The following is a 27,988-nucleotide window of genomic DNA, read 5'->3' as shown; positions in this document are numbered from 1 at the left end:
TCCTCTGTCCCTGCTTTCTCAGGTGAACAACCATGTGCCAGGCATAGGATACCAGATATTTGGAAATGCCATCTCCCTAATCCTGGGCTTAACTCCTTTTGTTTTCCGGCTGTCCCAAGCGACAGACTTGGATCAGCTCACAGCCCATTCTGCTTCAGAGCTTTATGTGATTGCATTTGGTTCTAACGAAGATTTCATGGTTCTTTCTATGGTCCTAATAAGTTTTGTGGTTCGTGTATCTCTTGTATGGATCTTCTTTTTCTTGCTGTGTGTAGCAGAAAGAACATATAAACAAGTGAGTATGATATGAAAAATGTTAGTGTGCCTTTTTCATAGTGCTCAAAGTATTCCCTAAGTGTCTTAGTGTTTCACTAAATACTTCGATATAATTATATTTGTTTCCTTTTTATATTAAGTCATGACAATTCATATTTTGCTGATTGGTTTTTATACGAAAATCTTTATCTTGATTTTTTTTTTTTTTTTTAGCGATTACTCTTTGCAAAACTCTTTGGACATTTGACATCTGCGAGAAGAGCTAGGAAATCTGAGGTTCCTCATTTTCGGTTGAAGAAAGTACAGAATATAAAAATGTGGCTGTCTCTCCGTTCCTATCTTAAGGTAGATGCTACTGATACATGCACTTAGCATACTGTCTTTCCCAGTAGTTCCAGTTGTCCGTACGTATGGGGGGTTATAGTCAACAGTTTCCCGCTCAAAGGCTGCATTAAGGATTTTGTTTTTTCCCAGAATAGTTTTCACAAGCCAGCAGAGGGAGCCCACTACTTAAAAACCAGTCTTGAGGGCTCTGTAACCAGTGAGACCTACCACTTTTTAAAATTAGCTGTGCACAGCTCTGGCTTCACGGGCTGCCCCTTGCTTTGATCTTTTCAATAACCTTGCTATTTGTGGAAGTAAAGCATGAAAACTCTAGACCCTAGGAAAAGGCAAACACCTGAATTAGTTTTAAGATACCTTTTTTCCTGAGGATTTTGTTTTATGGTAAATAGCAGTGGGTTTTATTATATAGAGAATATTCTGGCAAGTTCAAGGATGTTTATTCAAACAGAAATTACATTGAAAGTTGTCCCAAAGATCCACTGGCCTGGATCTTTAATACTCTTTATTTTGCAGCAACAATGAAAAAGTGATTACTTGCCCGTATCATTAAAAATTTTTATTTTTCTGTTTATCAGTTCAACTTGTTAAATTTAACTCAATGTATATTAGGAAATGCTATAAATTAACAACATTTCTTTTCTCTCTATTACGTTTATGTTTTATGGTGGGTAAATATGATTTTTGTTGCTTGGTTTACTGATAACCATTTAAAATCTCCTTGTACTTCCAATCCTAAGTAGGTATTATGTTCATTTACTCATTGTTGATGTTATTCAGAAAACATTTTTAACATTAATTATGTTCCATTCACTCTTAATTAGAGCTAGAATTATCCTTGTAGCTTCTCTCTTGGTTTCTGGCATTCAGTTTGTCCCTGGTCCCCATCCTTTCTGCTTCCAGACTATCTTAAATCTACTCACATTTCTTTTTTTTTTTTTTTTTTTGAGAGAGGGTTTCTCTGTGTAGCCTTGGCCATCTTGGACTCACTTTGTAGACCAGGCTGGCCTCGAACTCACAGTGATCCACCTGCCTCTGCCTCCCGAGTGCTGGGATTAAAGGCGTGCGCCACCACGCCCGGCTTCTACTCACATTTCTTTATTTTTGTGTTGACCTCCCTAATTGAAACCATTAGTCATCTACATTGGCCCATTAAAGGTTCGTGTGTGTGTGTGTGTGTGTGTGTGTGTGTGTGTGTGTGTGTGTGTGTGTGTGGTTTTTTGAGACAGGGTTTCTCTGTATAGCCTTGGCTGTCCTGGACTCCCCTTGTAGACCAGACTGGCCTTGAACTCACAGCAATCCACCTGCCTCTGCCTCCCGAGTGCTGAGATTAAAGATGTACACCACCACTCCTGGCTTTAAAGGTGCTTCTTAATCGACTTTCCAGTGTTAACATTTCTTCCCTCTACTACTGTCTTCAGCCTGCCGTGAAAGATTTTAAAAACTTAGGTTTGGTTATGTGATTCTTCCACCTTTCTGGAAGGCCTCTGTTACTCTTGGGTGAAGAACAAAACTGTAGTCCACTTCAGCTGCTGTCCGTGATCTAGGCATTGCTCCTGTACTTGTCTCTTGGCTCACTGTAAAACACTTTCAGCCTTTGGACTGATTGGCTCTGTAAACGCACTGTGATTCTCTCTGCTTTATGCTTTTTTCTGTCTACAACAGTGCTATATGCCACCTTGTCCTTGTTCCAGAGATAGTGTATATACTGCCCTAGGCACACACTCTTAACCCCCTGCATCAGTCTCCCTGGCATCGCCCTCAGAGCACTTGGTGTATACCTTCCCTTCATAGCCCTCAGTGCAGCTCACCACCCATGGCTGTGTGTTTGAGTTTAGTGTCCGCTCTCCTCCTGCTCCTGTGAAGGGAGAGACTTTGTCAGTTTTATTTCCTTCTGTGGTCCTAGGACCTAGCACAGTGCTCAGTTTTGAGCAGGTTCTCAAGAAGCAACTGTGAAATAAATGATTATTGTGTTGAACAAAAAGTAATACTAATGAACCTATGCTGTGTGGACACCACATTTGCAGTGCTGTAAAATTATAAGGAGATAGTAACCGTTTACGATTCGTCAGGCAAGTTAGGTATATTTCTAGCATTATAACATATGACCAACCTGTAACACCTTATCTGAAATCATGGAATGTATCTGCTGTTTAGTAAATAAATGTAAAAGTGTTTTCCCTTTTTCCCTCTAGCGCCGAGGTCCGCAGAGATCAGTTGATGTCATTGTTTCATCTGCTTTCTTACTGACGATCTCGGTTGTATTTATCTGTTGTGCTCAGGTGAGTTAACTTGTTACATATAGAAATTCAACCATTACTAGATAAATGCTCAGTTTCTAAAAATAGTTTTTAATTTTTTCAATTAACATACAAGATATTAGCTATCATTCTTGTTTTTTAAAAAAGTGTGTTTTGATAGAGTCTCCCCCCCATGTCTCCTCAGTGCCTGCTACTGTCTGCTGAGCCCTGTCCCGCCCACCCAGCCTCTTTTCTTCTTCCATGTCTCTTGAAAGAGACATGTGTTTATGTCCTTCCTTCTCGTTCTTCCTTATTGTCTACTAATTTTTATTGGTCTCCTTTCTGCTTTTCAGGTTTTACCAAAATTTACACATGGTTGTGCTTGCCCGTGGATGGACACACACACACACACACACACACACACACACCAGGCTTTGAACCACATATAAAGGCAAACCAGCCTTTTTTTTCTAAGATTAGGTCACTTTGCTTAATATTATATTTTTTAATCCATATATTTTCCTGTAGATTTCATTTTTCTTTACAGATGAGTAAAATTCCATTAGGTATATGTACCACATTTTTATTATCTATTCGTTTATCTGTTATTGGGTATCTAGGATGGCTACACTTTCTTGCTGTCAAATCGAACAGCAATAAACATCAATGTGCAGATAAATACTAGGTTTCAGAAAGATTTCTAATAATAAAAGTAATGATGCAGAGAAGTCATTAGATAGTTTTTTAAAGATTTATTTATTTTTACTTTATGTGTATGAATGTTTTGCCCGAGTGTATGTTTGTGCACTGTGTCTGTGTTTGGTGCCTGAGGAGGGCAGAAGAGGGCATCATAGCCCTGGCACCTGGAGTTCCAGATAGTTTTGAATCATCATGTAGGTGCTGGGAGCAAACCTGTGTCCTTCACGAGAGCAGTAGGTCCTCTAAACCACTGAACCACCACCCCAGTCCCCTACACAAATTTTGAAACAGATATTTTGTAACTTTTTTTATGTAGAGTAAAAAATTGCATTTTTTCTTATCTGTGTCATAAACAATAGGCTTATAGTCAAATGCCTTTTGAATTAACATACAGTGGATAATTTCTATCTAGAATCTATGTATTTATTCTTGTCTCCTAGAGTTAGTTATAAAATTACTCTACCAATCTGATCTCTTCACACCTAATATTAATTTACATTTTTTAACCCTGAACAATTACTGTAATTTGTTTTCTATGTCTTTGAAAAGAATTCTCAGTGATAACGTACTCAACACGCATATGCTGTGCTGTGAAACACAGTGTAGGCTTCCACCTCAGATAGGACAGATTGCTTGACACTTCTCCTTTAAAACACCAGCAGTGCTAATGGTTGAGGTTAGCATCCACATGAATATGTGGATGAATTCATAAGATAGTAAGGCATCAAAAATAAAGAGAAAGGTTAAAATCGAGAGCAGTTATGTATATGCATTGATCCTGTGACAACCGTTGGGTAAAAGGGTGAAGTTTATTGTCAGTTCTAGTTTTCCTTAACTTAAACTTTATGCCACATGAGGTTCGGAGTTGGTGCCTTGAATAGCATCTCTCTGTAAATATATCATAAGGTCAGAACCCTCAAACCTACAGCCTTGATTAAAGTAGGTAAGTAAATGCATATGCCTGTCAAACAGGCAGACAGCAAGAAAGCTATGTCTTACTCTGGATGACAAAGACAGGCAAAATTTCCCTCCTAAGAATATATAATTGTAAGTCTCCCCTTACTACAGGGTTAGGGCTCAAGTTGGCATTACATATCTCATCTTAAAATTCCCACATCAAGAAGTTAATATAAAGAATGGTCTTTAGCCCTTGGATACATAGCAGAAGTAAAACAAATAGTGCCCTTGGTGATGCCTGTAGCCCCAGACCCGACAGAGTTTACACACTCAAAACATGAAGAAAAATTCAGCATGAGCCAGCAGCTCAATAAACAGCCAGGTTCGTTTGCCAGCACTGTCAGATAATAGATTAAGAGGTAGAAACCAAGTTTGCCTAAAATGACTAGACGTAGATAGCACTGTGAGAAAAGAACACAGGTTGTTTTGTTTTTTTTTAATCAAGAGCCAGTAATATCTCAGAGTAGCATCTCATTGACAGTACAAGCATAAGGAACAAAATCAAGGATTACAATGTATATTTAGTGAACTAGGATATTGAATATATAGTCTAGGACAGATAGAGATGGAAAATGCAGAATGCATATTGAAGTGTGTGTCACGTGTCTAACAGGCATCCTGGGAAGAAAGGACAGAACTCAACATTTGCAGACACCATGACTGTGGATTTTTCAGAATTGATGAAATTCTTTTAATGTTCAAGGGCAGTTTGTAAAGCTTTTCTGGGTCACAACATATTATCATCTAGATATGATACAGTAATGCATACCTGTGCTTGGGAAGCTGAGGCAGAAAGATTTGGAGTTCAAGAGGCTAGCAGGGCTGTCTGAAAAAAACAAAAACTAATATCCAGCTAATACCGAATGACACAGACCACATGACCTAGCTATAATATAAGAAAGGCAAAAACAGCAACAAGGAAATTTATACATTTAGAAAAAAATTTTTAAAACTTATATATATTTTTAATTTTAAACTTCACTGGCGCAATTGAGAAGTGTGAATTCTCAATTCCAGATGTTAGCACAGCTCCACATGCTCGCATGGGTTCTAGGAGTCAGGGTGAGGCCTCATGCTCTCATGATAGCATTTTTACCATCCCCTCAGCACCTTCTCTTCAGAGAGTCCATTAATGTTACTTTATGTCTATAGTTTGTTAAAGTTACAAACTTTATTTGTAAAAGAAAGAGAAAACATGCAGTTATAGCAATAGATACAGAAAGCAACTTGTGATTTTTTTCAACAGACTCTTTTAAGGAAGGAAACTGAGACTGGAGCAAATGAAAAGTATTTCATACTTGATAATAAATTCTAGGTAGAATAAGATTTAAGTATAAACAAAATTTTAAGTTGAATCACAAATAAAATGTGTGGGCTGCAAAGGGTACCATCAGTGACAAAACAGGATCTGGGAAAACCCTGGCAAAACATGACTTCAGTGGGAATGTTATAAATCTGTCTTCTCAAGTCAATAAGAAAATCATCCTAACAGGAAAAAGTGACAAAAAGGAAACTCACAGAGAGACACCCAGTAGCCAGTAAGAGTGTGGCGCATTCTCACCTTCCGCACATAACATGGAAGGTTAAGACGAAAGGATGTAATGAGGGTCCATCCTACACCCACGAGGGTGCCATACAGTAAGATGCTGGATGAGTGCAAACAAAGATGAGGGCAGACAGAACTTAAAACGTGTGGAGTATACAGTTACAAGAGTGCACTGTTAAAAAACAAATATGTGCCATGTCACAAAGCTGAAGATGCATGAGCTAGTGGTTTCATCCCTACATATTAATGCCTGAAGGAAGCCTTGCATATCTAGACAAGATGCCACCAGACTGTTGCTTCATTGTTGTTGATAAAGAAATGGACAACAATATATATAACTAATTGTTGGAGCAGACCAAAGTAATTATGAGAGTTAAACTAAACTACTTTAAAGTGGAACACTTAAACTTTGGTAAGTCATAGAAACAAAGGTTAGTGGAATAAACAAACAAACTGGAGCTGACAAGATGGCTGAGTGGGCAAGGGTGCTTGTTTCTGAGCCTGATGATCTGAGTTCAGTTTCCAGAACTAACACGGTGGATAGAGAGAGCTGATTGCTGAGGGTTGTCCTGATGATCACACATGCATGCGCTGTGGCATGTGCCTGCCTCTCCTTTCCTACCTCTGGGAGAATAAAGAAGTAAACAAATAAGTAAATATGAGAAAGAACATGGGTCGGGCGTGGTAGTGCACGTCTGTAATCCCAGCACTCAGGAGGCAGAGGCAGGTGGATTGCAGTGAGTTCCAGGCCAGCCTGGTCTACAAAGTGAGTCCATGACAGCCAAGGCTACACAAAGAAACCCTGTCTTGAAAAACAAACAAAAATAAAAAAAATAAAAAATAACATAAATTACATATGATGCTGGACAGTGTGGTAACATTGACAAACAAGGTGCAGATATAGATAAATGCCACAGTTTAAAGATGAGTGTTGAAGGCTGCTGATGCGGCACCATTACAGTGCAGAACACTTGCCTGGCCTGCACAAAGTTCTGGCTGTGTTGTTTCCCTAGCACTAGGAAAGGAGAAATAACCACATGATGAATAGTTTTCCTAAATTATCGAAGACTTGCATAGAAAAGATAAATACAAAGTTTACCTTGGGGTAGAGTGGAGTGTTGGTTCAGAAATCAGGGACAAAGAAAATCTAATGGTTTTACCTGAATTTGAAGCTTCTTTTTAATCTGAAGTAAATACTGTAAAATTAATAATATTCATCAAAACTGATAGAACCCTCAGGTGTTACATTCTCCACTATTCCGTGATAAGTGTTTTGTAAAACAGTGCTGCGCTGATGAGCAGTCCATGTAAAGTGGCTTTGGTGTTAGTGAAAGTGCTTGGGCTGCAGCTCCACGCGGTCTCTCTTGTGCCTCTGCAGCTGCTCCATGTGCACGAGATCTTTCTGGACTGCCACTACAACTGGGAGCTGGTGATCTGGTGCATCTCCCTAACACTCTTTCTCCTGAGATTTGTCACTCTTGGATCAGAAACAAGCAAGAAATACAGCAATACCTCAATACTACTTACAGAACAGGTGGGTTTATCATTAGTTAATCTCTGTGGGCTGCATCAAGCTCCGTGCATGTGCTGTGGGGATGGAAATGGAGACACAGAGAGAGACCAGGTTGCCAGACTCAGGTCCCTTCTCATGTATGCTCCAAGAATCCCACTCAGATCATCGGTTTTGGCATAAACACCTTTCCCCATGGATCCACCTCACAGCCCATGCTCTTACTAACTTAAAACATTTGTGCTTATTTAATATTTTTCAGGACCATATTTTATATTTGATTAAGGTCATTTGTGCTGTGAAGCTAAACTTAAATTTTGATAGTACACAAACCGTTTATTCAGTGTTTCTGCTTTGATTCAGATTTCAAATCTAATCTGCTGTTTTTATGTTCCATTTTCATTTGGCTGGAAGGAAGAGGTATTTATAAAAAATGATAGGTTAAATCATTAGTGGGATATGATGGTTTTTCAGTATAACAGAATCACATCAGAATAAGCTTAAATTTTTTATTCAACAGGTAGAATAAAGAATACTAATTTTGATAATTGATTTTATTTTATATGAATTTGCTAAATATTTTGTCTTGCTATTTCATAAGAATTAGACAAATGTCTGCTAATAAGATTGTTTGGATATTTTCATTAGGAAGACCTTTCATTTTAAATATTCAGTAGTTAAATAGGCTTGATTAGATGGAAGGAGAGCTCCCACTAGATCTTCGTCCCTAACAGGCACTGGGTCTTACGGAATTAGACAGGTCAACCACTTCCTCAGATTTATTGTGAGGCTGATGGCTTCTTGGCTTAGCTCCTTCTGCATGGCCTGTCCAGTTCCCCCACCAGGCTCACTGCCCGTGCTGGCTTACATGTAGTTTGGGTTTGCCATCATAAGGACTTCTGCCCCAGATGGTAGCAGCTCTCCAGTTCACGGCACCTACAACTTCTAGTCCCACCAGTCCACACGTTGACTATTGGGTTTTGGTTGGGGTTGTGGCTGCCAGAGTAGAGTGGGAAAGTGGATCAAGTGGGTAAGCACCATGTGACAAAGGTGTGGAGTTAGAGCCTTTTCAAGGAAGGGAACTGAACTGGGCAGATACCCCAAAAGTATCTGTTAGGGAGTTGAATAGTAAATATTTTTAATCACTTTCATAATTAAAAAAAAAAGAACCAGCTTGTTGAGTTTATTCGGTTGCTATTTATTCTTTAAGTTGCTCTGGTCCTGAGAATACAATGTTTACCTTTTAAAGTTTATTATTATAAAATAAGTTTATTATAATATTTGGAATATATAATAATGAATAAATATTAAATTTTTGCAATATTAATATCAAGAAGACCACTATTAATATTTTGGTGACTGTCCTTTGGATCTATTTAAGGATGTGTATTTGTGGTCTAGAGATATAATTCATTGGTAAAATGATTGTGTAGCGTGCATGAGGCCCTAGGTTTAGTCCCCAACACTATAAAAGAAAAGCAAATATGTTATAATTTTAAATGATTTTGCCTATGGGTTTTTTTTAAATATAAGATAAACCTCTACTTGAAAATGGAGAAGAAACCTAACAAAAAGGAGGAACTGACACTTGTGAATAATGTTTTAAAACTGGCAACTAAACTATTGAAGGTAAGAGAAGCATTGAAGCTGTTGGGGAACGTGCTGACCTGAAATTGCATCTTAGTCTGTAGATCCTGCCTCGGGTCTAGTTGTTTTCACTCCCTACGTGGCTTTCAAATTACATTTGAGCACATTTTGTATTTTTGTTTTGTTTTTCATTGCTCAAGTAATCCAAATAACTTATTTGAAGAGAATGTTAAGACATTTACTAATGTTGAAATTATTATAGATGTAGGTTTTTTTTTCCTTTGAGTGGATGTGTGTTTTTAATCAATTTCATCTAGAATACTAGATAATATTTCACGAAAGAAAATTAGACGTTAACTCGAAAGTTGTCCATTTTGTATTTCATAGAGCAGTCTTCTGTTTCCCCAAGTTACCTTAAAAAGCAATGATAGATTGTCATTATTTGTACAGCTTGTCAGTAAATATTTAATTTGAAAATCAATTTTTGATCAATCCAAGACTGTAGTAATATGTTTGATGTCATAATATTTTGGAGTATTAGAAAAATATTAATTTTGCCACAGGGTCTTGCTATGTAACTCTGATTGGGTCAGTATTAACTGTGTTGCCCAAAGTGACTTCAAACCTGTGGCAACTTCCTGTCTCGGTCTCTGAGTGCTGAGATTATAGGTGTGGCACCATGCCTGGCTCTCTGGGACAGTGCAAAAGGATATTTTCACCATTGCTTTATGGTATTGCTTATCTTTGTTAAGACAAAACATACTTAAGAATCTCAATGTACGTTTTTAGAGAATGGAATGCAATGGCTGATGACTCAGTGACAGGGTTAGTCCTTGGTCAGCAAAGTATTGGTGGAGTGTAGGCTGTATCTGAGGGAAATTGGACATCAGAAAGACTCAGAGGAGGTAAGGAGAGGGATCACAGAATAGGTCATTATTAACTGCATTCTGCTTAAAATTCCTTTAAAAGGGTCTCGAGGAAGATGAGAGGTTTAAATAAGCAAGAGCATACAAATATATACCTCCCCTTGCCAAAAAGATACCATGAATTGATAGCTTTCTGTTTACTCCATCTTTTGTATTGGGTATCTTCATGGTGCAGGCCCCTGTGCCTGACAGCAGCAAATATGAAACGGAGACTTAAACTGTGAAGTGGAAACAGTCATAAGAGTATATAGCACAAGGCACAGTGCCTGATCTGTTTTCATCCAATCCAGAACTTGGACCCTAATGTGAATTGAACCTTCTCTTTCACTTTCCATGGCCCATAAATTCCCAAGGCTATGACTCAACTCTGAGTATACTCTGGCCCATCCCTTTTCCCTATCAGTACTGCCCTTAGTGAAACTGTCTCTTGCTTGTGCTGTTACTGCCCTTTATCTTTACAGCGCCAGCCCAGAGACCCCTGCCATGTTCTCCCAGGCCTTTGGTGTTTGTTCATAGTCAGGTCTGTCTAAGGAGAAGGCAGCCCTCTAAGCCAGTGCCGCCCTTGTGCCTTGTGTTTGGGCTCTGCACACTGCTCAGCAGCCAACAGCACCTTCATCCACTCTGGCTTTCAGAAGTGCCTTCCCCAAGGCTTGTAAGCCTTGTCTGCCTGTCTCTGGTAGAAGACCTCATTCTTAAATTACCTGCATGCTTACTAAACCGTAAGTCTTTCAGTTCTAGGCCTGAACTTTACCTTCCCAGAACCAGCATGGTGCCAGGCATATAATAGACCTTTTAATATTTGAATCAGCCAGCTAATCAGTTAACTGTATACTTGAAGATAATTGACTCGAGGGAGATTTTTTATTCACATATTAATATCAGATGACTTGGCTAATAATACTAGTAATTCTATAAGAGTATTATTCACTTTTAGCTTCTGTTCCAGGGCCTATCCCTAAACATCTTCTCTAATCTTCAACAGCTAGTAGGCCAAGACTTTACCAGGCAGTCATTTGTAACAAGAAATGGAGCTACAAATTTATAAAATTATTTTAAAAGAAGTCACTCTTCTTAGAAAAATTAAAACCACTATTAAAATTTACTTATTTCAATTCTAGATACGTTTGACCTTTCTAAAAAGTATCTGTAATTTATAACTTTTGGATAGTGATTTTTTTTTTAACTCTCTCTTGCATACTGGAGATTTAGTTTAACTGAAAATTCTTACAGGACCCAAGGCTAATGTTTTACGTCCTCTGCTAGGAATTGGACAGTCCCTTTAGGTTGTATGGACTCACAATGAACCCGCTGCTGTACAACATCACCCAGGTTGTCATCCTGTCGGCTGTGTCCGGGGTCATCAGTGACTTGCTTGGATTTAATTTAAAGGTAAAAGCTTGCAAGCTTTCCTTTGTTCTCCTTCACCCTGTTGTTCTCAAGACTTCACATGCAGAGCAGGGTCGTTTTAACAAGTTTGTATATGGTTAGTGACAGTGGCTTTAACTTAAGGAACTTTATATGCCTTGGGTTCTCATATGAATAGAACTTCTAATTTGGAGCAAAATTCATTATGTATAGGGATTTTCTAGGGTAAGATGAAGTATTTATTTTTCCTCATTAATTGAAGCTGATTCTAATGATTCAACAGCAATAACAAAAAGCCATATTTTTTGTTGGCCAAAAATGTATTATTTATATAGCAATGGACCCATCCTCCAATACATGTACAAATGAACATTAGTAAGGAGTAGAAAGAGCATATTAAACAAATAGTAGAAGCATGTTGACGTTTCTCAGGAAAAGCAAACTAGAGAGATCTCCCTTTGACCTCTCGCCTTCAGATGAGTGCTTATGCAGAGAAGGATAAAGGAGCTAGAACCTCACATTCTGCGCCTGTGAGTGGCGTGTAACTGTAACGCGCAGTAGGACTTAAGCTTCCATATTAATAATAATCATGACTTGTAATTTTCCCTTAGCTGTGGAAGATTAAGTCCTGACATTGAGAGAGTGAAGATGTAGCCCGTTTGCCAGCGCATGTGCTGGTGGAGCTGCCTGGAAGAGCCACTGCTCCGCTCCGGAGTCTGCTGGGGATGACGTGTTTACATCCGACTGTATCGTGCAATTCTTTTATTTATTTTACTTGTTCACTGTTTGTTTTGTTGTGTGTGTCTTTTCTTTATTTTTTTCTTTCTTTTTTAAAAACATTTATTTTAGTTTGTTTTAAGCATTTAAGTTTTTAATTGTTAAAAGGGTGACAAAACTGATCCAGATACCTGAGATCCTGGTAATTACAAATATCCGATAAGTTGTGAAAATAGAAGCCATCACTAAGCACTGTTTCTTCATCAATGCCGTGAACTTGCCTTACCTGAGGAAAACTTCTTTAACTCTGAAACAGTGCATTGGACTCAGCTAAACACATAGAGCATTTTCTTTGATAAACCAGGATCCACTCAGGGTCGCTCTTGAAACAGTCTTAGAACAATCCTAGGATCTGATCTGATTAAGCTGCAGTTGAAGCGCCCTTCAGTATTACGACACGGTATTATGTAACAGGTCAACAAGTGCTCTTTGATTATAAAACTCTTAATGGAGCAATAATTGTAAATGGTTACCATACTGTAAAATATTTTGATAAAAATTAATTAGTAATAAATGTATTTATTTAAAACACTGAGCTGTTTGCACAGCTCCAACTGTGCATGCTCAAAATGTGCACTTTTTAAAACTGTTTCTTTTGATGTCTATCTTTATGTGGGATATGTTACAGTGTACTAGGCATCATATGGTATCCTTCTGAGTGAGGTCTATCCTCATCTCACAAGTGAAGTGCCTACCGCTATTACTAAAGTGCGTTACGTTTACTCAAAAGAATTTCCCATGGTACACTATAGTGTATGCTGTTCCTACCACACTTAAGTAACGCTTAAGAATAAAGTTAAGAACCAACAAAATATTTATCTGATTGCTAGTTATAAAATTTCCAAATTTTCCAGAAAGACAGCTTCAGCCTCCCAGTTCTAGCCTCCAAATTTAACCTGGTGCACCCCTCCCCCAGCCCCATTACATAAGGGCTACTCGTAGATGCTTTTAACATGGAAGCCAGCTTCTCTCCTTTAGTAACTTGTCAAGTGTCTAGTGGGAGCTTATCATGTTTCCATATCCATAGGAGATTATCCATAGGGCAGATATGTTCCTGCATCTGGCCTTGATTCTAAGTTGTTACATTTGTACAATCAGTAGTGTTTTAAGAATTACATGAAACAAAATAGTTTTGTGACTTTTTTGTTATTTTATTTAAGCCAAGCATTTGGTTTCTAAAACAAGGAATTTATTTGAAACAATCTAGAATTTTCTTGGTGCAAAATCATATTGAATATATTCATATTTTAGCATATTTTAGGGACTTTAAAATAATTAATTGTAAATAATTTATTTGATTGGTGCAGCTCTAATTCCCAAATCACCCTTGAAATCAGGAATGTGCAAAGAACAGAGCCATGGGATACAGTGCTGCTCTTCCCATTCCTCAGTTAAGCCTCACTGTAGAGTGCTATGTGTGCAGAAACAGCAGACAGCATTGTGTTCCGTTTGCCTGTGTTCTAATATGTCCAATAATGACCAAAGTGCATTCTGAGTACCTTCAAGGAATGTAGTACTGGAGCTTTAAGAACACACTTAGTTTCTCATGTGAAGAATTAGACTTTGTCTGACATGTTTCTTTCTTCCTATTGTCTAATGTTGAGGTTGTTTTTAGGCACTATATTTTATAAACTTTTTCAAAATAAGGTACATACCTATACAGAACTTAACATTTTGCACAGAGTATATCAAATATATTTTGAGAATACAAAAGTACAGCATGAGTTCTGTTAGGACTAAAAAGATGAGATTATTGTATCTTACAAAAACTTATTTCAGAATGGAAATATTTTTGAGAAAAGTAGCTGTGTATACTGATATAGGAAAACGCTTGCTTTAGGTTCCAGTTCTGCTTGACATAGACTTGGGAGTCGATTGTACAGTATGCCTGTCAGCAACATGATGTATTGGTTGTGCCATTAACGTGGGCAACAGTAGAATAATAAAAGGAAAATGTTTTCAGCAGTTTCATAATGTTAACAGAACCATTTCAGAGTAGTAGGTTGACATCCCTGCCTGTAAGAGTACCATGAATGTAAGAAGTTGAAATTGTAACATCGCATCATGGAGAAGAAGCAATTCAGAGGTAGAATTACGGCAGACGATGTGTGCTGTTTCTTTGCCGTGTGTTGTTTTTGAAATTTTGAACAGCAAGTTTAAAATAAAACATTCTATGACCGACTTGCTTGTGTGTGTTGTTTTAAGTTACATGTCTGGGTTGATTTTGTGTTTACTGTAGCATAAATCTTCAGACAAGGGGCAGTAAAATAAAGTTTTAACTATCTCTCAACACTCTGGATTTTGTTCAAGTCCTGATAACAGGATAGGGTGACAGTATATACACAGGTGTGCTTGTACTTGGGGAACACATGTCCCTTTGTATTGGAACATAGAAATCTAACTGTGGCCTGGGATGCTCAGTAGCAGGACTGTGATATTTTAAAACAGTTTTGCCACATGAGTCATGCTGAAAGACCATGGCCAACAAGTTAGTTGAACGTTCAAATATTGGTTACTTAATTGACACAAGTGTCACTTGGGGCCCAAATTAATCAGGAATTAGTCAAGAGTGCTTTCAAACTTACCTTAAGCTCAGAACTGGCTCTTTTAATGAATCTCCTTTGAGACTTCAGAAATAACAGTATGGCTAGCACTTCTTTCATTCACTTAATAAATTCCCAGCTTTTCTCCTGCCGTCCTGTAAAGAATAGCGCCAGTGATTAGCCTGTGGCTGTGCGCACCGTGCCCCGTCATAGTGTTTACTTTCTGTGGGATCTAGGGGGCTATTTGGTGTAAGCAAGCCTAGTATTTTCTACTCTGACACAGCCATCAACATCACAACCCCACACATTCTCTATAGGACACCAACCAAGAATGCCACTAACTCAGTCTAACACTATACCCGGAATGGCATGAGATTCCACAGGGCGAAGGCACGGCCCCACAAGATTCCTGTCACTTCAGAGCCAAGCCAAGCTTGCTGGTAGGATGTCCAGCACTGCTTTCCTTAGTCTGCTTAAGCAATTCCTAAAGTTCAGGCAAAGTTTTCCGAAAAGGATAATAGGAAGAGTAAAGGTGATGGAGATACGGTACCAAGGGCAAGGAGCCTTCTCTCGGGTAGACCTACTTTCCAGGGCCTTCAACTCTTTGGGAACCCAGGAAACTCTTAGAAACTATGGAGCTTTATCACATGATTCCAGGCATGTGGTCTGTTCTCTCCCTTTCAGGATCCTCGTCTCTCTGTAGAACGTGAAATGAGATTGAAAGCTCTAAGCTTTGTGTGTGTATGTATGCATGCATGCATGTATGTGTGTATGTATGCATGCATGTATGTATGTGTGTATGCATGTATGTATGTATGCATGCATGCATGCTTGTGCCTTGGTCTCTGGAAGGAGTAGGTCAGAGGCCCTTACACACTACCTCATGCAAAGGCCGCATTAGGCAAATCAACAGGCCACAAACACAGGTTAAGGTAGTCCAAGGTTGCACAGGTAATGACAGAACCCTCATGTTCCATGTTCCCAGGACATTTGTGGTGCTGTCTGGAACACTGCTCACTTCTTGACTGATTGAAACACTTAATCATAAGAAAATAGTCTGGGAGGAACAAAGAAACTGAAGAGCTACCTCCCTGTGTTCCTAGTGAGCTCATGTAGAAATTAATCAGCCTCGGCACACCTTGCTGAGGTCTCTCTACTCTGTGCCTCCTGAAAAGAGCGTTGCTTTACAGACTTCATAGCCTCTCATCTTGGGTTTCACTATGGTGTTTTCGTACATTTATGTGTTATATTTAGTTCGTCCCCTCCACTAACTCCCTCAGCTCTATTTCCTCAGCTGTAGGCTGTGGATGGGAATCCCTGACTTTGGGGGCTACTCGAAGAGACTGTAAGACCACAGGCTAGGTACTTAGCACAGGGCCTGATAAAATGATGGATGTGTAGAGAGACTGACTCCTTTCCCCCCTTTTTCAACAAGACAAATAATAGTCAATTAACAAAAATTCCAAGATAAACCATTAGTATTGAGATGTCAAATGGCCCCTTGCCAATTAAAGTCATGCCTCAAAAAAAAAAAAAAAAAAAAAAAGCCGGGCGTGATGGCGCACGCCTTTAATCCCAGCACTTGGAAGGCAGAGGCAGGCGGATCTCTGTGAGTTCGAGGCCAGATCTCTGTGAGTTTGAGGCCAGCCTGGTCTACAAAGTGAGTCCAGGACAGCCAAGGCTACACAGAGAAACCCTGTTTCCGAAAAACCAAAAAAAATTAAAAAAATAAAAAATAAAGTCATGCCTCATCTGCATGATAAGAGATGAGGTCTTTTACAAGAAGCTAGCATTTAATTGCTTTTCTTTTTGAAGATGGTTAGGCAAAATAACTTAGATACTGCATGCTTTCTCTCATGTGAAATCTAGGTTTAAATACATGTATTCTTATATTTAGTATACACTATAGGACATGAAAGTTGAAAGAGGATTGTAAAAATATAGGAAATCTAATACACACACACACACATACATGAAAATATTACACAAGGCCCATTTCTTTGCCACCTAAAAACTTATTCTTTTAAATAGGGAAAAAGTTACCCTGGGCTGGTGAGATGGTTCATTAGGTTCTTGCTTCCAATCCCTGGGACCCATGTGAAAGGAAGGGGGATTCCACAAGTTGTCCTCTGAAGTTGTGTATGTGTATGTGCCATACTAAGTAAATGTAAGGAAATGGAGATACAGGCTTGATCTCCTTGGATCCTAGTAAGACTGCATATAATAGCCAATCACAAACACTTTGGCCCGACTCAGAGGTGTATTTCCTGTCCTACACCCTCATTCTTAGCTCTGCCCCATGGGGCTGCTGTACTAACACCCTACAGCAGTGGTTCTCAACCTTCCTACTGCTGTGGCCCTTTAATTCAGTCCCTTAGACTGTGGTGACTCTCAACCATACAATTATTTCATTGGCATTTCATAACTAATTTTGCTACTGTTGTGAGTGGTAAATATCTAATATGCACGATATCTGATACGTGACCCGTCCCCCAAAGGGGTCAAGACCCACTGCTTGAGAACTGCTGCCCTAGAGTCTTTGCTTCCTGTGTGCTCTCAGTTTTCCACCTCACGGTGTTCATTCAGCATAACCCGCGTTGCTGTGGCGCACAGGGCTTGACCCATTATGCTTGTTGAGATATCTCTGGGACTTGAGTCTCACAGTTGGCAACGCTGTGTCTTCCCATCAGTCCATGGACAGGTTCCCGACAGTGGTTCTTTCAACCCTCCTTACACCTTCAAAGCTCCTCAGCCATCTTTAACTATTGGCATTTCCCCCTGTAACTTGCCTGGAAAATGGGAATATCTCACAAAAAGCAACTCTGTCATTCTCCTCTTGCTTCAGCTGCCTGAAAGCGACATTGTTCTGTGAGGCCCTCTCTGTCTCTGCCCACCTTTACAGTGCCACCCAGTCTTCCTCTTATTGTCATCCTTAGCCCTTTTCTTTTCGAAGGTGATCAACCATCTAGATTTCAAATGAGTATGGCGTGTGGTAGAGTGGTTGTGCTCAAGGGTTGTGTGACATGAGGTTGCCACCCTCTTGCCCTTAACCAAGCTCGGCCAGCCTGTGTCGATTTGTCTCAGTCTTAGCTGACTGGGTTGGTGATTGGTGCCTGGCCTTAAAGCAGCCTGCCTTTGCATAGGATTTGTTAATGGGACTTGGCCAGCATGAACGCTTTACCCAGTTGGGGTGCCTTGTCCCTTGATGGTGACTTGAAGACAAAGCCGGTGCTCTTTCCACAGAGTCACAGCACAGTGTCAACAGGCAGAGAGGCTAGGAAAGCAAAGACCAAGGGAAGCTATGAGTTTAAGTCATAAAGCAGAAAGGAGGAGGTAGGGAGAGAAACGAGAAAAAGCAGACGTGGTCCTAAAATGGCAGAACAGTGAAGGGGAAGGGAAAGTTGGCAAGCTGTGCTGTTTCATCCTTCAAGCTAGTCTTAGATTGTTGTAGCCTTGACCTGTGACCTACACCAGGTATCTCCTTGTCCTCACTGTCCACACCCCCTTATCTCCAGAGTAAGGAAAGTGACTTTAACCTGGAAGGCCTCAGGCAAATGGCTGTTCTTTCTAATCAGCTCTCCACATCTACTCCCCTCCCCCCTTTTTGAGGTGAGTGGTTGCTGCCTGTGCCATCTACAGAAAGTGCAGGTGGTACTCTACTTCCTTTGCCTTTGATGCCTTTCAATAAATGACCTAAAATCTAACTGCTTGGCTTGCTTTTCTTTTGTCTTTAATGCTAAGTCCAACTCTCGACTGTCTCTAATTAAGCATTAATAGTCTTGACAGAGTTTTCAAGAGTCTGGGTTTGTGTTTTAATTTTAGTCAGGTCCTGCACGGTTTGATCAGTTATGTATGTAAGGGAGTTCTTATTTTTTCCCAACTTTGGCACCAGGGGAAGTGCTTTCTGGTAAAGCAGATTGATTTTTCAAACGCTGTGACCAATTTGTGCCTCCCTTGAGATCTAAGCCCAGAGTTTTATTTGCAGATGTATTTGCTTCATTTTGCTTGGAAAGGGAGATGGCGTGAACGGGTCTTCTGTTTTCTGTTCATAACCATCTTCTCGCTGTCACAAGTCCTGGGTCAGTGGTGCTGAAAGGTTGTTGTAAGTTCCACTGTTGAACAGGATGATAACCCACTGCCACTGTCTTCAGGTTCAGCTGGGTCTATTCACCAAAGATCATCACACACTGTTTATGCTCCCTCTTGGGATGAGGGAGCGGGAAGGGTCATGGACCCTCTCCTGATTATCCAGCCAGCCCTCCCAACCAGCCGTATACAATTCTGCTCTAATGTGTACATGGCCTCTGGGCTTGAGGTTATAGGTAGGAAAGGAATTAGGGACCTCTGGTCTACAAAGCCACTGGGCTGTCATCAAGCATCCTGGGCAGTGTGGCTGCTTTAATGTCACCTTTACTCCTGTGTGTGGCCCCTCATCTACTGCTCTGTAATCAACCCTGATAGATTCATTGGTCTCCCTGGTGAACTTAGATGGAACAGAGCTTTGGTTTGTCATTGGGCCTGTAGGAAGAGGAAGTAGATGTTCTTTATGCCTTCTGCAGGGAAAGAGTTTTAGCTATACAGTTTGGGGGAAAGACGTTAGCCTAAGAGACCAGACTAGAAAATAAGATAAAGAGTTCAAGTCATCTGTAATGTCCAGTGTTACAGCTTTTAGTATATTCCACGGATACTTTTCTAATCTGCTAGGCACTGAGCTAAATGCTAGAGATACAGACATTAAATTAAAGCCCCTTCCTTTATGTAACATGTAGGCCAAGATACATGTAGACCCATACCCAGAATTGAATGGCAGAATGATTTAGGATATCTGCTGCTAGAAGAGACTCAATTGAATGGGTCTCTTCTGCCAAAAATTCAGAGAGTTAGTTGCACAGTTGTATTCTATGACTCATTATCTTCTCTCTGAGGGTCAAATCACCTTTGGGGGAGCTAGGCTGGAAAGAGAAGTGCAAAGACATCACAACAGGCAAGTGTCAATATGGGAGTCTGGCAGGCTGGATCTTTTCTTTGCAGTCCTACCTCTAGGAACCAATGTCTTAGTATACAGAATACTGTCCTTGGGTTCTTTCTCCAAAGTTGTTTTGTAGCAAGCACCAGGTGTGATTGCAACCGCAGGTCATGCTCTACTCTTGGTTGGTGCTAGAAAACACAACAGCTTAGACAAATGCCTAGGAATAAATGTTAACAACTTTACAATTCTGAAGGAAGAATTGAAGAAGACAGTTGGAGACCCAAAGACCTTCTAGGCTTGTGGGATTAATAGCCTGTGAAATGGCTCCAAAATGACCTATGACCTATGAATTATGTACAATCTCCATCAGAATTCCATTGACACTCCTTATGGAAAAATTGTAAGAGCCCTAAGATTCCTGAGGAAGCACAGATGAATCCCAAGTAGCCAAAGCAATCATGGGCAAAAGAGCAGTGCTGGAGTTTCCTGATGCTGGTTTCAAGTTGTACTACAGAGCCATAGTAACCAAACCAGCAGGGCATTAGCACAAGACAGACGTAGACTGGAGGAATGGCATTCAAGACCCAGAAACAAATTCACACAACTACAGTGACTAGAGCTTTGACAAAGATGCCAACAATGTACATTGGAGAAAAGACGTATAAACACTATATATAAAATGTAAAAATATAAATTAGATTATCTTGGGTGAAAGACAGGGGCTAGTGGGGGAAAGGTATAAGAAGTGAATACAGTCATCTACATGTGTTATACTGGAATGAAAATGTCTCAATGAAACAGTAAATAAAAATGAAAAATTTAAGTGCCAATGAAGATTGTTAAAACAATAGAAAATAAGGCTTTAAGCAGAATAATTTGGCTTAACTATTAAAAGAAAATTTAAGTGGGGGTCTGCATTTGTGTTTAATCCCTCACAGCTCACAGCCAAAAGTGCCTGGAGTATTTTTAGGGTTGAAGAAGCCACAGCCTCTATGAACACAACGTATCTAGTAAGTCTTGATACTTCTTTTATGTGCAACTAGCCAAACATCTCCCGGTGCAAGCCAGATTACTACCTGTTGTTCTAAATCCTGATGTAAACACTTCATGTAAGGTGTTGAATTCCTGGATGGCAATTGCAAGGTTTCCTGGTGGGGGAAGAAAGTTTATTGGACTTTGAAAAGCTGTCCTGGTTAGAGGGAACCTTTTTTTTTCTTTATATATACATTTATATTATTACACATGTATACAATAAACTACCTATAGCAAGAAGAGCCATGAAACAATCAGGAATTATATAAATGTTACATTCATAGTGTTTTGGCTATTTGTATTTGGCAACCTTGAAGAAAACACCTTTCCTATCTTGGTGCATCTAAAATTTCGAATGTAAATCAGTATCTATCATATCTCATCTCTATCAACTTGAAACATCTGTCTAGACCTACAAACATCTTAACCCCTAAACAACTAAGCTTAATTGTAAAACTAAGCTATCTGGTCTTCAACCCCATCAGAGAGTTGAAAAAGAATAAAATTAATTATCTGAGTAGACAGGAAATGTAGGTTAGCAACTTCCAAAATGAGAAAAATGATAGAGACAGTTTGCTGCCTGAACAGTCACCCAGAACTCTCTATAACATTGGAGCATCATCTTCAGCCTTCTGGCCCAATATATCTGATAGACATATTTGTGAGCAGGAACTATTGGGGACTTGCTTACCGTGTTTTGTCAGAGTTTGACTGTCAACTCTACTTGCATCCAAGCTTGCCCATTTTTAGGCAGAATTCTGTCTGTGGCAGAAATGGGGACATTTCCCCCAGTGGCTTGTTTGCCACATTTGAAGCCATCTCCATAAGGAGGTTCATTGATGCTCATCGTCTTCTTTGAGTTAGGCTGGGTGTTGCCAGAAGTTAACCTGTATTATTGTCAAAGAATCTTTAAAATAATAAAAACATCTTTAAATGCCATATTCTGTAGGTCTCTGGGGTTTAGAGGGAACCTTTGGAGGACAGGCAATCTACAGTTGACATCTTCCTTCTCACGATGGCCCATTAGCTTAGCAAACTGGGTTTTACCCCCAGGCTGATCCCAAGTGAGACATCATTTGCTCACACTTTTAGACAGAGCCTGGCTGTCCACATGAGACTCCTCCGTTGCAGGACTTCATAGCTGCTCACAGCCAGTCTGTCTTCCCCTAGCCTGTGTGTATCTCATTATTTGAAGCCATCCTGTTGATCTGCCCAGGTGTATCGCATAGCTCTCGTGCTTGTCTTTTATTGCTTCCAGGCTTGCCTCATTCTCAACAGGGAACCCCAAGGCTGCCTGATGGGATCCTGGAATGCTTGCTTGCCTTTTCGTCTTCCCATCTGTGCTCCAGGTCCTAGCAGGTATGAGACTGAAGGCCACCTTCCCAGACAGTGATAACTTGCACTTGGCTGTTTATAGATTGTTTCATTTGACCCTTTGTGTCCAAATTACTTTATCATCTTTAAACATCTTGCAAAACTCTAGGTCTGCTTGTAATTTAACCCCCCACCCCCAACCCCGCTCTTTCTAATACTATCAACCGTTAATGGAGCTAGGTCATAAGACACTGTTCATTCCAGCCTAGGTCTGTGTGCACTAAACCAGACAGGGTGGGTATTCAACAAAGCAGCTCATTGAGGGGACGATAACAGAGAAACCAAGATGTGTTTTTGTAGACTAAGACCTCTTCGTGATGGGCTCTAAGCCTCTTTATAAGAATGACCCAGAGGGCTGGAGAGATGGCTCAGAGGTTACGAGCGTTGTCTACTCTTCCAAAGGTCCTGAGTTCAATTCTCAGCAACCACATGGTGATCTGGCCTGTAGGTGTACATGCAGGCAGAACACTGTATACAGACTAATAAGTTAAAAAAAAAAAAAAAAAAGAATGACCCAGAAACCTTAAAAATACCCACTGATACCTGCTTCGGTCTTTGTATGCCTCCAGGGACTTGGACCTGGCTGGGGTTGTGAGAGAATTGAAGAAAGACAGACACACAGAAAGCTGGGATCAGGTGGGCTGGGCCCTCTGCTGGAGGGACCTCAGTCCATGCTGTTTATTACCCAGAATTGAACAGAGGCCAGGCTATTACAGGCAGCTCAGCACAGAGTAGGGCTTATGGCATACAGCTGCTGGGTCAAGAAGGCCAGCCATCTCTGTAGGGAAGCTGTCTGCATGCCGTAAATGTCCTGGGAAGGAAAGCTACGGTGGCTGTTTTCTGCACACTGTCATCATTTGCACTCAAACATTTGCATTATTTGGAGGAAGGCTTTGCCACGCCTCTCAGCCGGAGGCTGGAGGCCCCTTGTTGTAACAGTGCTTTCTACTTCTATGCTTCTTCTAAGCAATATACTTAAGATATATGCAAAAGTTTAAAACCATTCCACTCAAGCCATTTGTTGTTTTTGTTGTTGTTGTTTTGGAAAACATTGTTTTCATAAAAATATTTATATAAACTTGTAGCTGGTTTCTCTAAATCTTTAAGTGTTTTCTCAGATTAATTTTAAATATGGTAAATATTGATTAAAAATAGCTCACTCAGGCTCCTTGGTTTCCCTCGTACCTTTTGTGGCCTGGGTGAGAACGGCTCAGCTCTCAAAGTTCTTACCACACAGTCATGAGGCCCCTGGCACCCAAGTAAACAGGCGGATGAGCTAGCCCACACTTGGAATTTCAGCCTAGGTAGCAGAGACAGATAGATTGATGGAGCTTCCTAGTCAGCCAATTAGCCAATGAGTGAGCGATGACCCTGTCTCATGAAATAAAGAAGTGATAAAGGAATACACCCATCATCCCCGTCTGGCCTTCATGTACATACATACACATGTGTGCAGAGTTTTTTGTTTTTATTTTAGAATGGAAAGTTTTCTGGAGATCAAAACTGAGAGCCGCTGATCTCCTGTTTGGCTGCTTGCGCTGGAAGGCTGGAAAATCTTGACACTGGAAACATCCACAAATATTAAAAGCAAGACACATAGCCAGAGAGGAGGAGGACACAGCAAAAGCTGAGGGGCCATTGGCTCTCCATAAAGACCACCACAGAGTCTGCCGCCGTGTGTGGCTACTCATGAGCCAGAGTTATAACTTTTTGCCTTTGGGGTCTTTCAGGTAAGACTAAAAATATTTTACCTAAGAAAAAAAAGAAAGAAATCAAAATGAAAACTGAAGGTACACCGAGGCTTGGACGGAGCTAATTTAGAAGCTGGAAACCAGGAGCTGTATGAAAGGCCGGCCATGTTTGTGATGGGGAAACTGCATTACGAGGCTATAGGTCTGGGTGGTTCAGCAAAGGGATCTCTAGCCTGTTTTCTGTGGGTGTTTCTGACAGATTAAAACGGAATGAGCTAATGGGGGAGATGAAACTATATTATATAAATGCGGGTTTATTAGAGCGCGGGAGGGGGAGGGGAGGGAAAGAGAGAGGCCCGCGCTGGGGAGGGGGAAAGACAAAAGGAAGAGGGGAGCGGGAAGGAGGGGAAGGAGGGAACACCCCTCTCTCCTCTCAGCCCCGCTACCCCCTTCCCCTCCCCTCTCTACTTCTCCCTCCCCCCCCCACCCCACGCCCCCGCACCCACCCCCCACCCCGCGGCGGAACCAAAATGTCTGGGAGAGTTTCTGAGAGAGGGCCCCACCCCTAGGTGGAGGGCAGGGAGTGACTGGTTGTTTTATTGACACCAGCATTTGAAGAACTTGGACTTCCTCTCGTCTCAATGTTTAATTTGGGCCAGCTCCCCTTTGCGGCATTTAGTTTCTTCACTTTTCTAAAATGGGAGTCAGGAAACGTCCCAGGTCTTTGCTTCCAAGTAAAAGGAACCTGGGCTTCATCAGCGTAACCACAGAACAGGGCGTGTTGACTCATTTGTCGGAAAGCCGGTCCAGGCTCGCACTGGCTCTGCCGCAATTGCATGTGGAGTGTGGCCCCTGTTTCTCCTGCCTTTTTCTTTCTATCTTCTGTCTACTCCAGTCAGGAGTGTTGTTCAGTTCTCAGCCAAGTTTTTCCCATTCATCTGCGAAACATGTCTCTCCCCGAAAACAAAGCAGGCCTCAAGATCATGTGGGCATTTGAGCTCAGAAGCTCAGAAGCGGAACCCGCGCTCTCACCAGCACACGCAGGTCCAATCCTTTCAAAACTCTCCCAGGAGCCGGGCAAGGACGCCTTGTGCCTCTGAGGAGGAAGGCTGAGGCAAGAAGACTGCTACACGGGGCCAGTCTGGGACTGAGCCAGGCTGAGCAACGTAAGAAGCTGTCTCAAAATTAAAATTAATTACAGTTTTAAACAAGACTCGTATTTGGCTTTACTTAGTGTTGTGTTTATTCTCTGAGCCAATGCTCTCAGCCACGGTCAGAAAACACCAAGATTGGCCAGACAGTGCCGAATGCCAGTCCTTCAGTAGGGAGTGGGCAGCGGAGGAAATGGAATTTACTGTCCTGCCAGAATTGGAGGGAAAGGGACAAGGCATTTAGTCAGGAGGATTGTGACCTGTCCCTGGAAGAAGTTATCGCGCAAAGTAACTCTGCCGGTGGCATCTTCGAGACAGCATTGTTCAGAGTCTGGCATTTCCTTCTACTTCCCCAAATCCCTCCCTAGGAACAGTTTGTTCTTCTTCTATTACCTTTCAGACATTTCATCTGCAAGGCTAAAATCTCCTTTTCACTACCAGTCCCCACCAGCTTTTGTTAGGGCAAGGATAGACAGGACAACGGAGCCCTCCGACCTGGGCCGCTCCCTCCAGTCTTTCCACTTGCTGCCGCCGCGGTCTCACTGGAGCCTCCCTTCAGGTCTAAACTGGCTTCCCTGTACCCTGAGGTAGAACAAGGATGTGGAATCAGCGCTGATAGAAAAAGACTACAGATGGCTAAAATGGCACAGATGATCGCTTGATGCGGAATCCTCATCGGATTTAGTCTTTAGCTGAACAATCGTACCTAGCCTCCTAGGGAGTACAGAGTGCAATGAAATGCAGGCGACTATGGATCAGCATCCTGAGCTGCAAGCGGCATGCAAGGCGCCCCCTGCTCTTTCGGAAGCAGCAACCTCCTAAAAGCCTTCGCTCCACTAATTTGAGGCTCGTTCTTGTTTTTGTCTCTTCCCACAGTACAGAAGACAACTGCGGAGTCTGAACCTGCTTATGCAGAAGAGTACTATCTGTCGTCACGTCAGTCACTGCTTCAGACCTCAGCTTGTCACCTGTGTGTTGGGTGTAAATCAGTATTAACAGAACGGAGAGCCAAGTAGCTATTATGCCCTACAATATTCAAGCGAAGGGATTTGCAGTTAGGATTCAATCGTGAGGCCCTACATCTCCTGTGGAGCCAGAGAAAGGTCCATAGTGCAGCAAGGAAAGACTAAGTTCCTTCATTAGATGCCAATAAATGGGTGGGCTGCGGGAGAGAAAGACAACAGAAAGTTGGCCGTTGGCTCCAGAGACCAAAGCCCAGGCGTTTAATTGCCTTTGTCTTCCACTAGGTACGTCCCCACTTTCACCATAAAGATAAAGCTTAATGTGAAATCTCAGCTTCCGGGTGGCACCCCTGCCCCATCCCTACCCACTCAGCAAGGCCAACAGAACTTATTCAGTGGCAGTTGCAGGCCCAGGTGGCAGATTTGGCTGGTGGGGGGTGGGGGGAAGGCACCCAAGAGGAAGGCCCTGTGGGTGGGTGCTTGTGAGAACAGGGCTATGGGCAGAAGTCAATCCTCTTTGACTCGGGCCCTGGGAACTGCTGTTTGTGGCTCACAATCTTCTTATGTTAGAACAGTCATATGCAAAAACCTGCTAAAAGTTCTACTCACCCATGCTGGCCCCAGACCCCTGAGCAGGGCCTGCGTGGGCTGCACCCCAGCTCTTGAGGGGAAGCTGCTTTCCTGCCCCAAGATTTTACTTTTCTCATACATAAAAGTGGGGAGCTTATTAGAAAAGTTAAGATATTAAATGTAGGTGGGTAGGATGTTAGCAGTAGAAATGGCTTAATGAATGACAGTTACTATAATTATGTCCTAAATCACATAAGCAAATGTCACATAATGGCAACTTTATCAGGGACGAGCCACCTGTGAATATGACCAGGGTGGCTCCATAAGACTTTATTGCCTCTTTTAAGCCATAGTAAACTTTTTGCTTTGGAGACAGGGTCTCCCTGTATAGTCCAGGCTGGCCTTGACCTTTGCAGCCTCCCAGCTAAGCCTTCCGAGTGCTAGGATTACAGACCTATGCAGCCATGTCCACATTACCTAGCTGTCTTAATTTGTGTAAGCTCATGTTATGATATCTGACAATGACAAGATAGTCTGATGACGTGTCCCCGTCATTAAGTGACTGACCTATGACCCGTACAAAGTAGAGATGTATATTAGACTCAAAACCTGTTTGTTGGGTTCCCATTGGCCTGTGAGTAACTATTGTTCATACTAGAACATTGTCTTGAAGGTCCAGCACACAAGCTAAAGCCAGTTGGCACCATCATCTCTTGATGACTTCATCACCTTGGGAAACAGATGCGATTAGTCACAGGAAGTGCTAATAAAACGATGCACCAGCGTCATGAGTTTTGACACTCAAGTGTTCTGGCATGCTTTTCCCTAAGGGAGGAAGGGGAACCCTAGGCTGCCTACCAATCTTATAAGCACAGTTTTCTCTTATGAGTGTGACTGCTATACTTTATTTTTCTTTGGTCAGTAAGAGCACCTTTGAGGAAGATGCGGTCAGCAAATCTTCCCATTTATCTATGAAAGCGTAGGTTTGAGAAAACAGAAGTCTTGGTACGTCCAAGGTCATCAGAAGCTAAGTGTACAGAGGGCTGCCATGGAGCGAGTCAAAGGAAAATGATGTTCTCTTGTTTTGTTTTGTTTTTTTTAATTACATCATAGACATGATGGCTAGTCTGCCTATTTTCCATGTGCAGTGACTGGATCCAGGGTCTCCAGCATTGCCAGGCAAGTGTTCCACCTCTCAGTCCTACCCTGCAGAGTTAAAATGAGGAAACGAATGTGTCCCACCTCACCCTCCAGTCAGCAATCACTCAGCTTACAAGTTGGTCTTTGCCTCTGGGATGCCATCACTAGCAAACACATTGTTGTTGAAGGTTCTCTGGGGGAAAGAATCCCGCTGTTGACTGAGAGATGGCACGTGTGAGACAGCGTGGTCATCAGTGGAGGGCGGAATGTCCTCCGTTGGATCAGCCCACTTCAGGTCTCCCCTTTCTTGTGAGTATTTGAATCTGGAGTT

The 27,988-nt window shown here is 41.4% G+C and overlaps 1 protein-coding gene across 4 annotated transcripts in view; it reads left to right on the top strand.

Annotated features, from left to right (window-relative positions):
* The window catches only part of PHTF2 (putative homeodomain transcription factor 2), a 107,290-nt gene extending 92,884 nt beyond the window's left edge, over positions 1 to 14,406 (top strand). For 3 of the 4 annotated variants that reach the window (XM_084787284.1, XM_084787282.1, XM_084787283.1), the window contains 7 exons: positions 23 to 295; positions 490 to 621; positions 2,814 to 2,900; positions 7,439 to 7,594; positions 9,104 to 9,199; positions 11,347 to 11,472; positions 12,060 to 14,406. In XM_084787284.1, coding sequence (XP_084643410.1) covers positions 23 to 295; positions 490 to 621; positions 2,814 to 2,900; positions 7,439 to 7,594; positions 9,104 to 9,199; positions 11,347 to 11,472; positions 12,060 to 12,080 — 891 coding nt within the window. In that variant the 3' untranslated portion in view covers positions 12,081 to 14,406. The remainder of the gene's footprint in view (positions 1 to 22; positions 296 to 489; positions 622 to 2,813; positions 2,901 to 7,438; positions 7,595 to 9,103; positions 9,200 to 11,346; positions 11,473 to 12,059) is intronic. The other variant, XM_084787285.1, reaches the window with a different exon arrangement.
* Positions 14,407 to 27,988: the final 13,582 nt, after the last annotated feature.

The sequence above is a fragment of the Acomys minous genome (assembly GCF_964271855.1).
Source record: "Acomys minous genome assembly, chromosome: 6".
NCBI lineage: Eukaryota > Metazoa > Chordata > Mammalia > Rodentia > Muridae > Acomys > Acomys minous.
The sequence above is the reverse complement of the archived record's forward strand: the minus strand, read 5'-3'. Positions and strand labels throughout refer to the sequence as shown.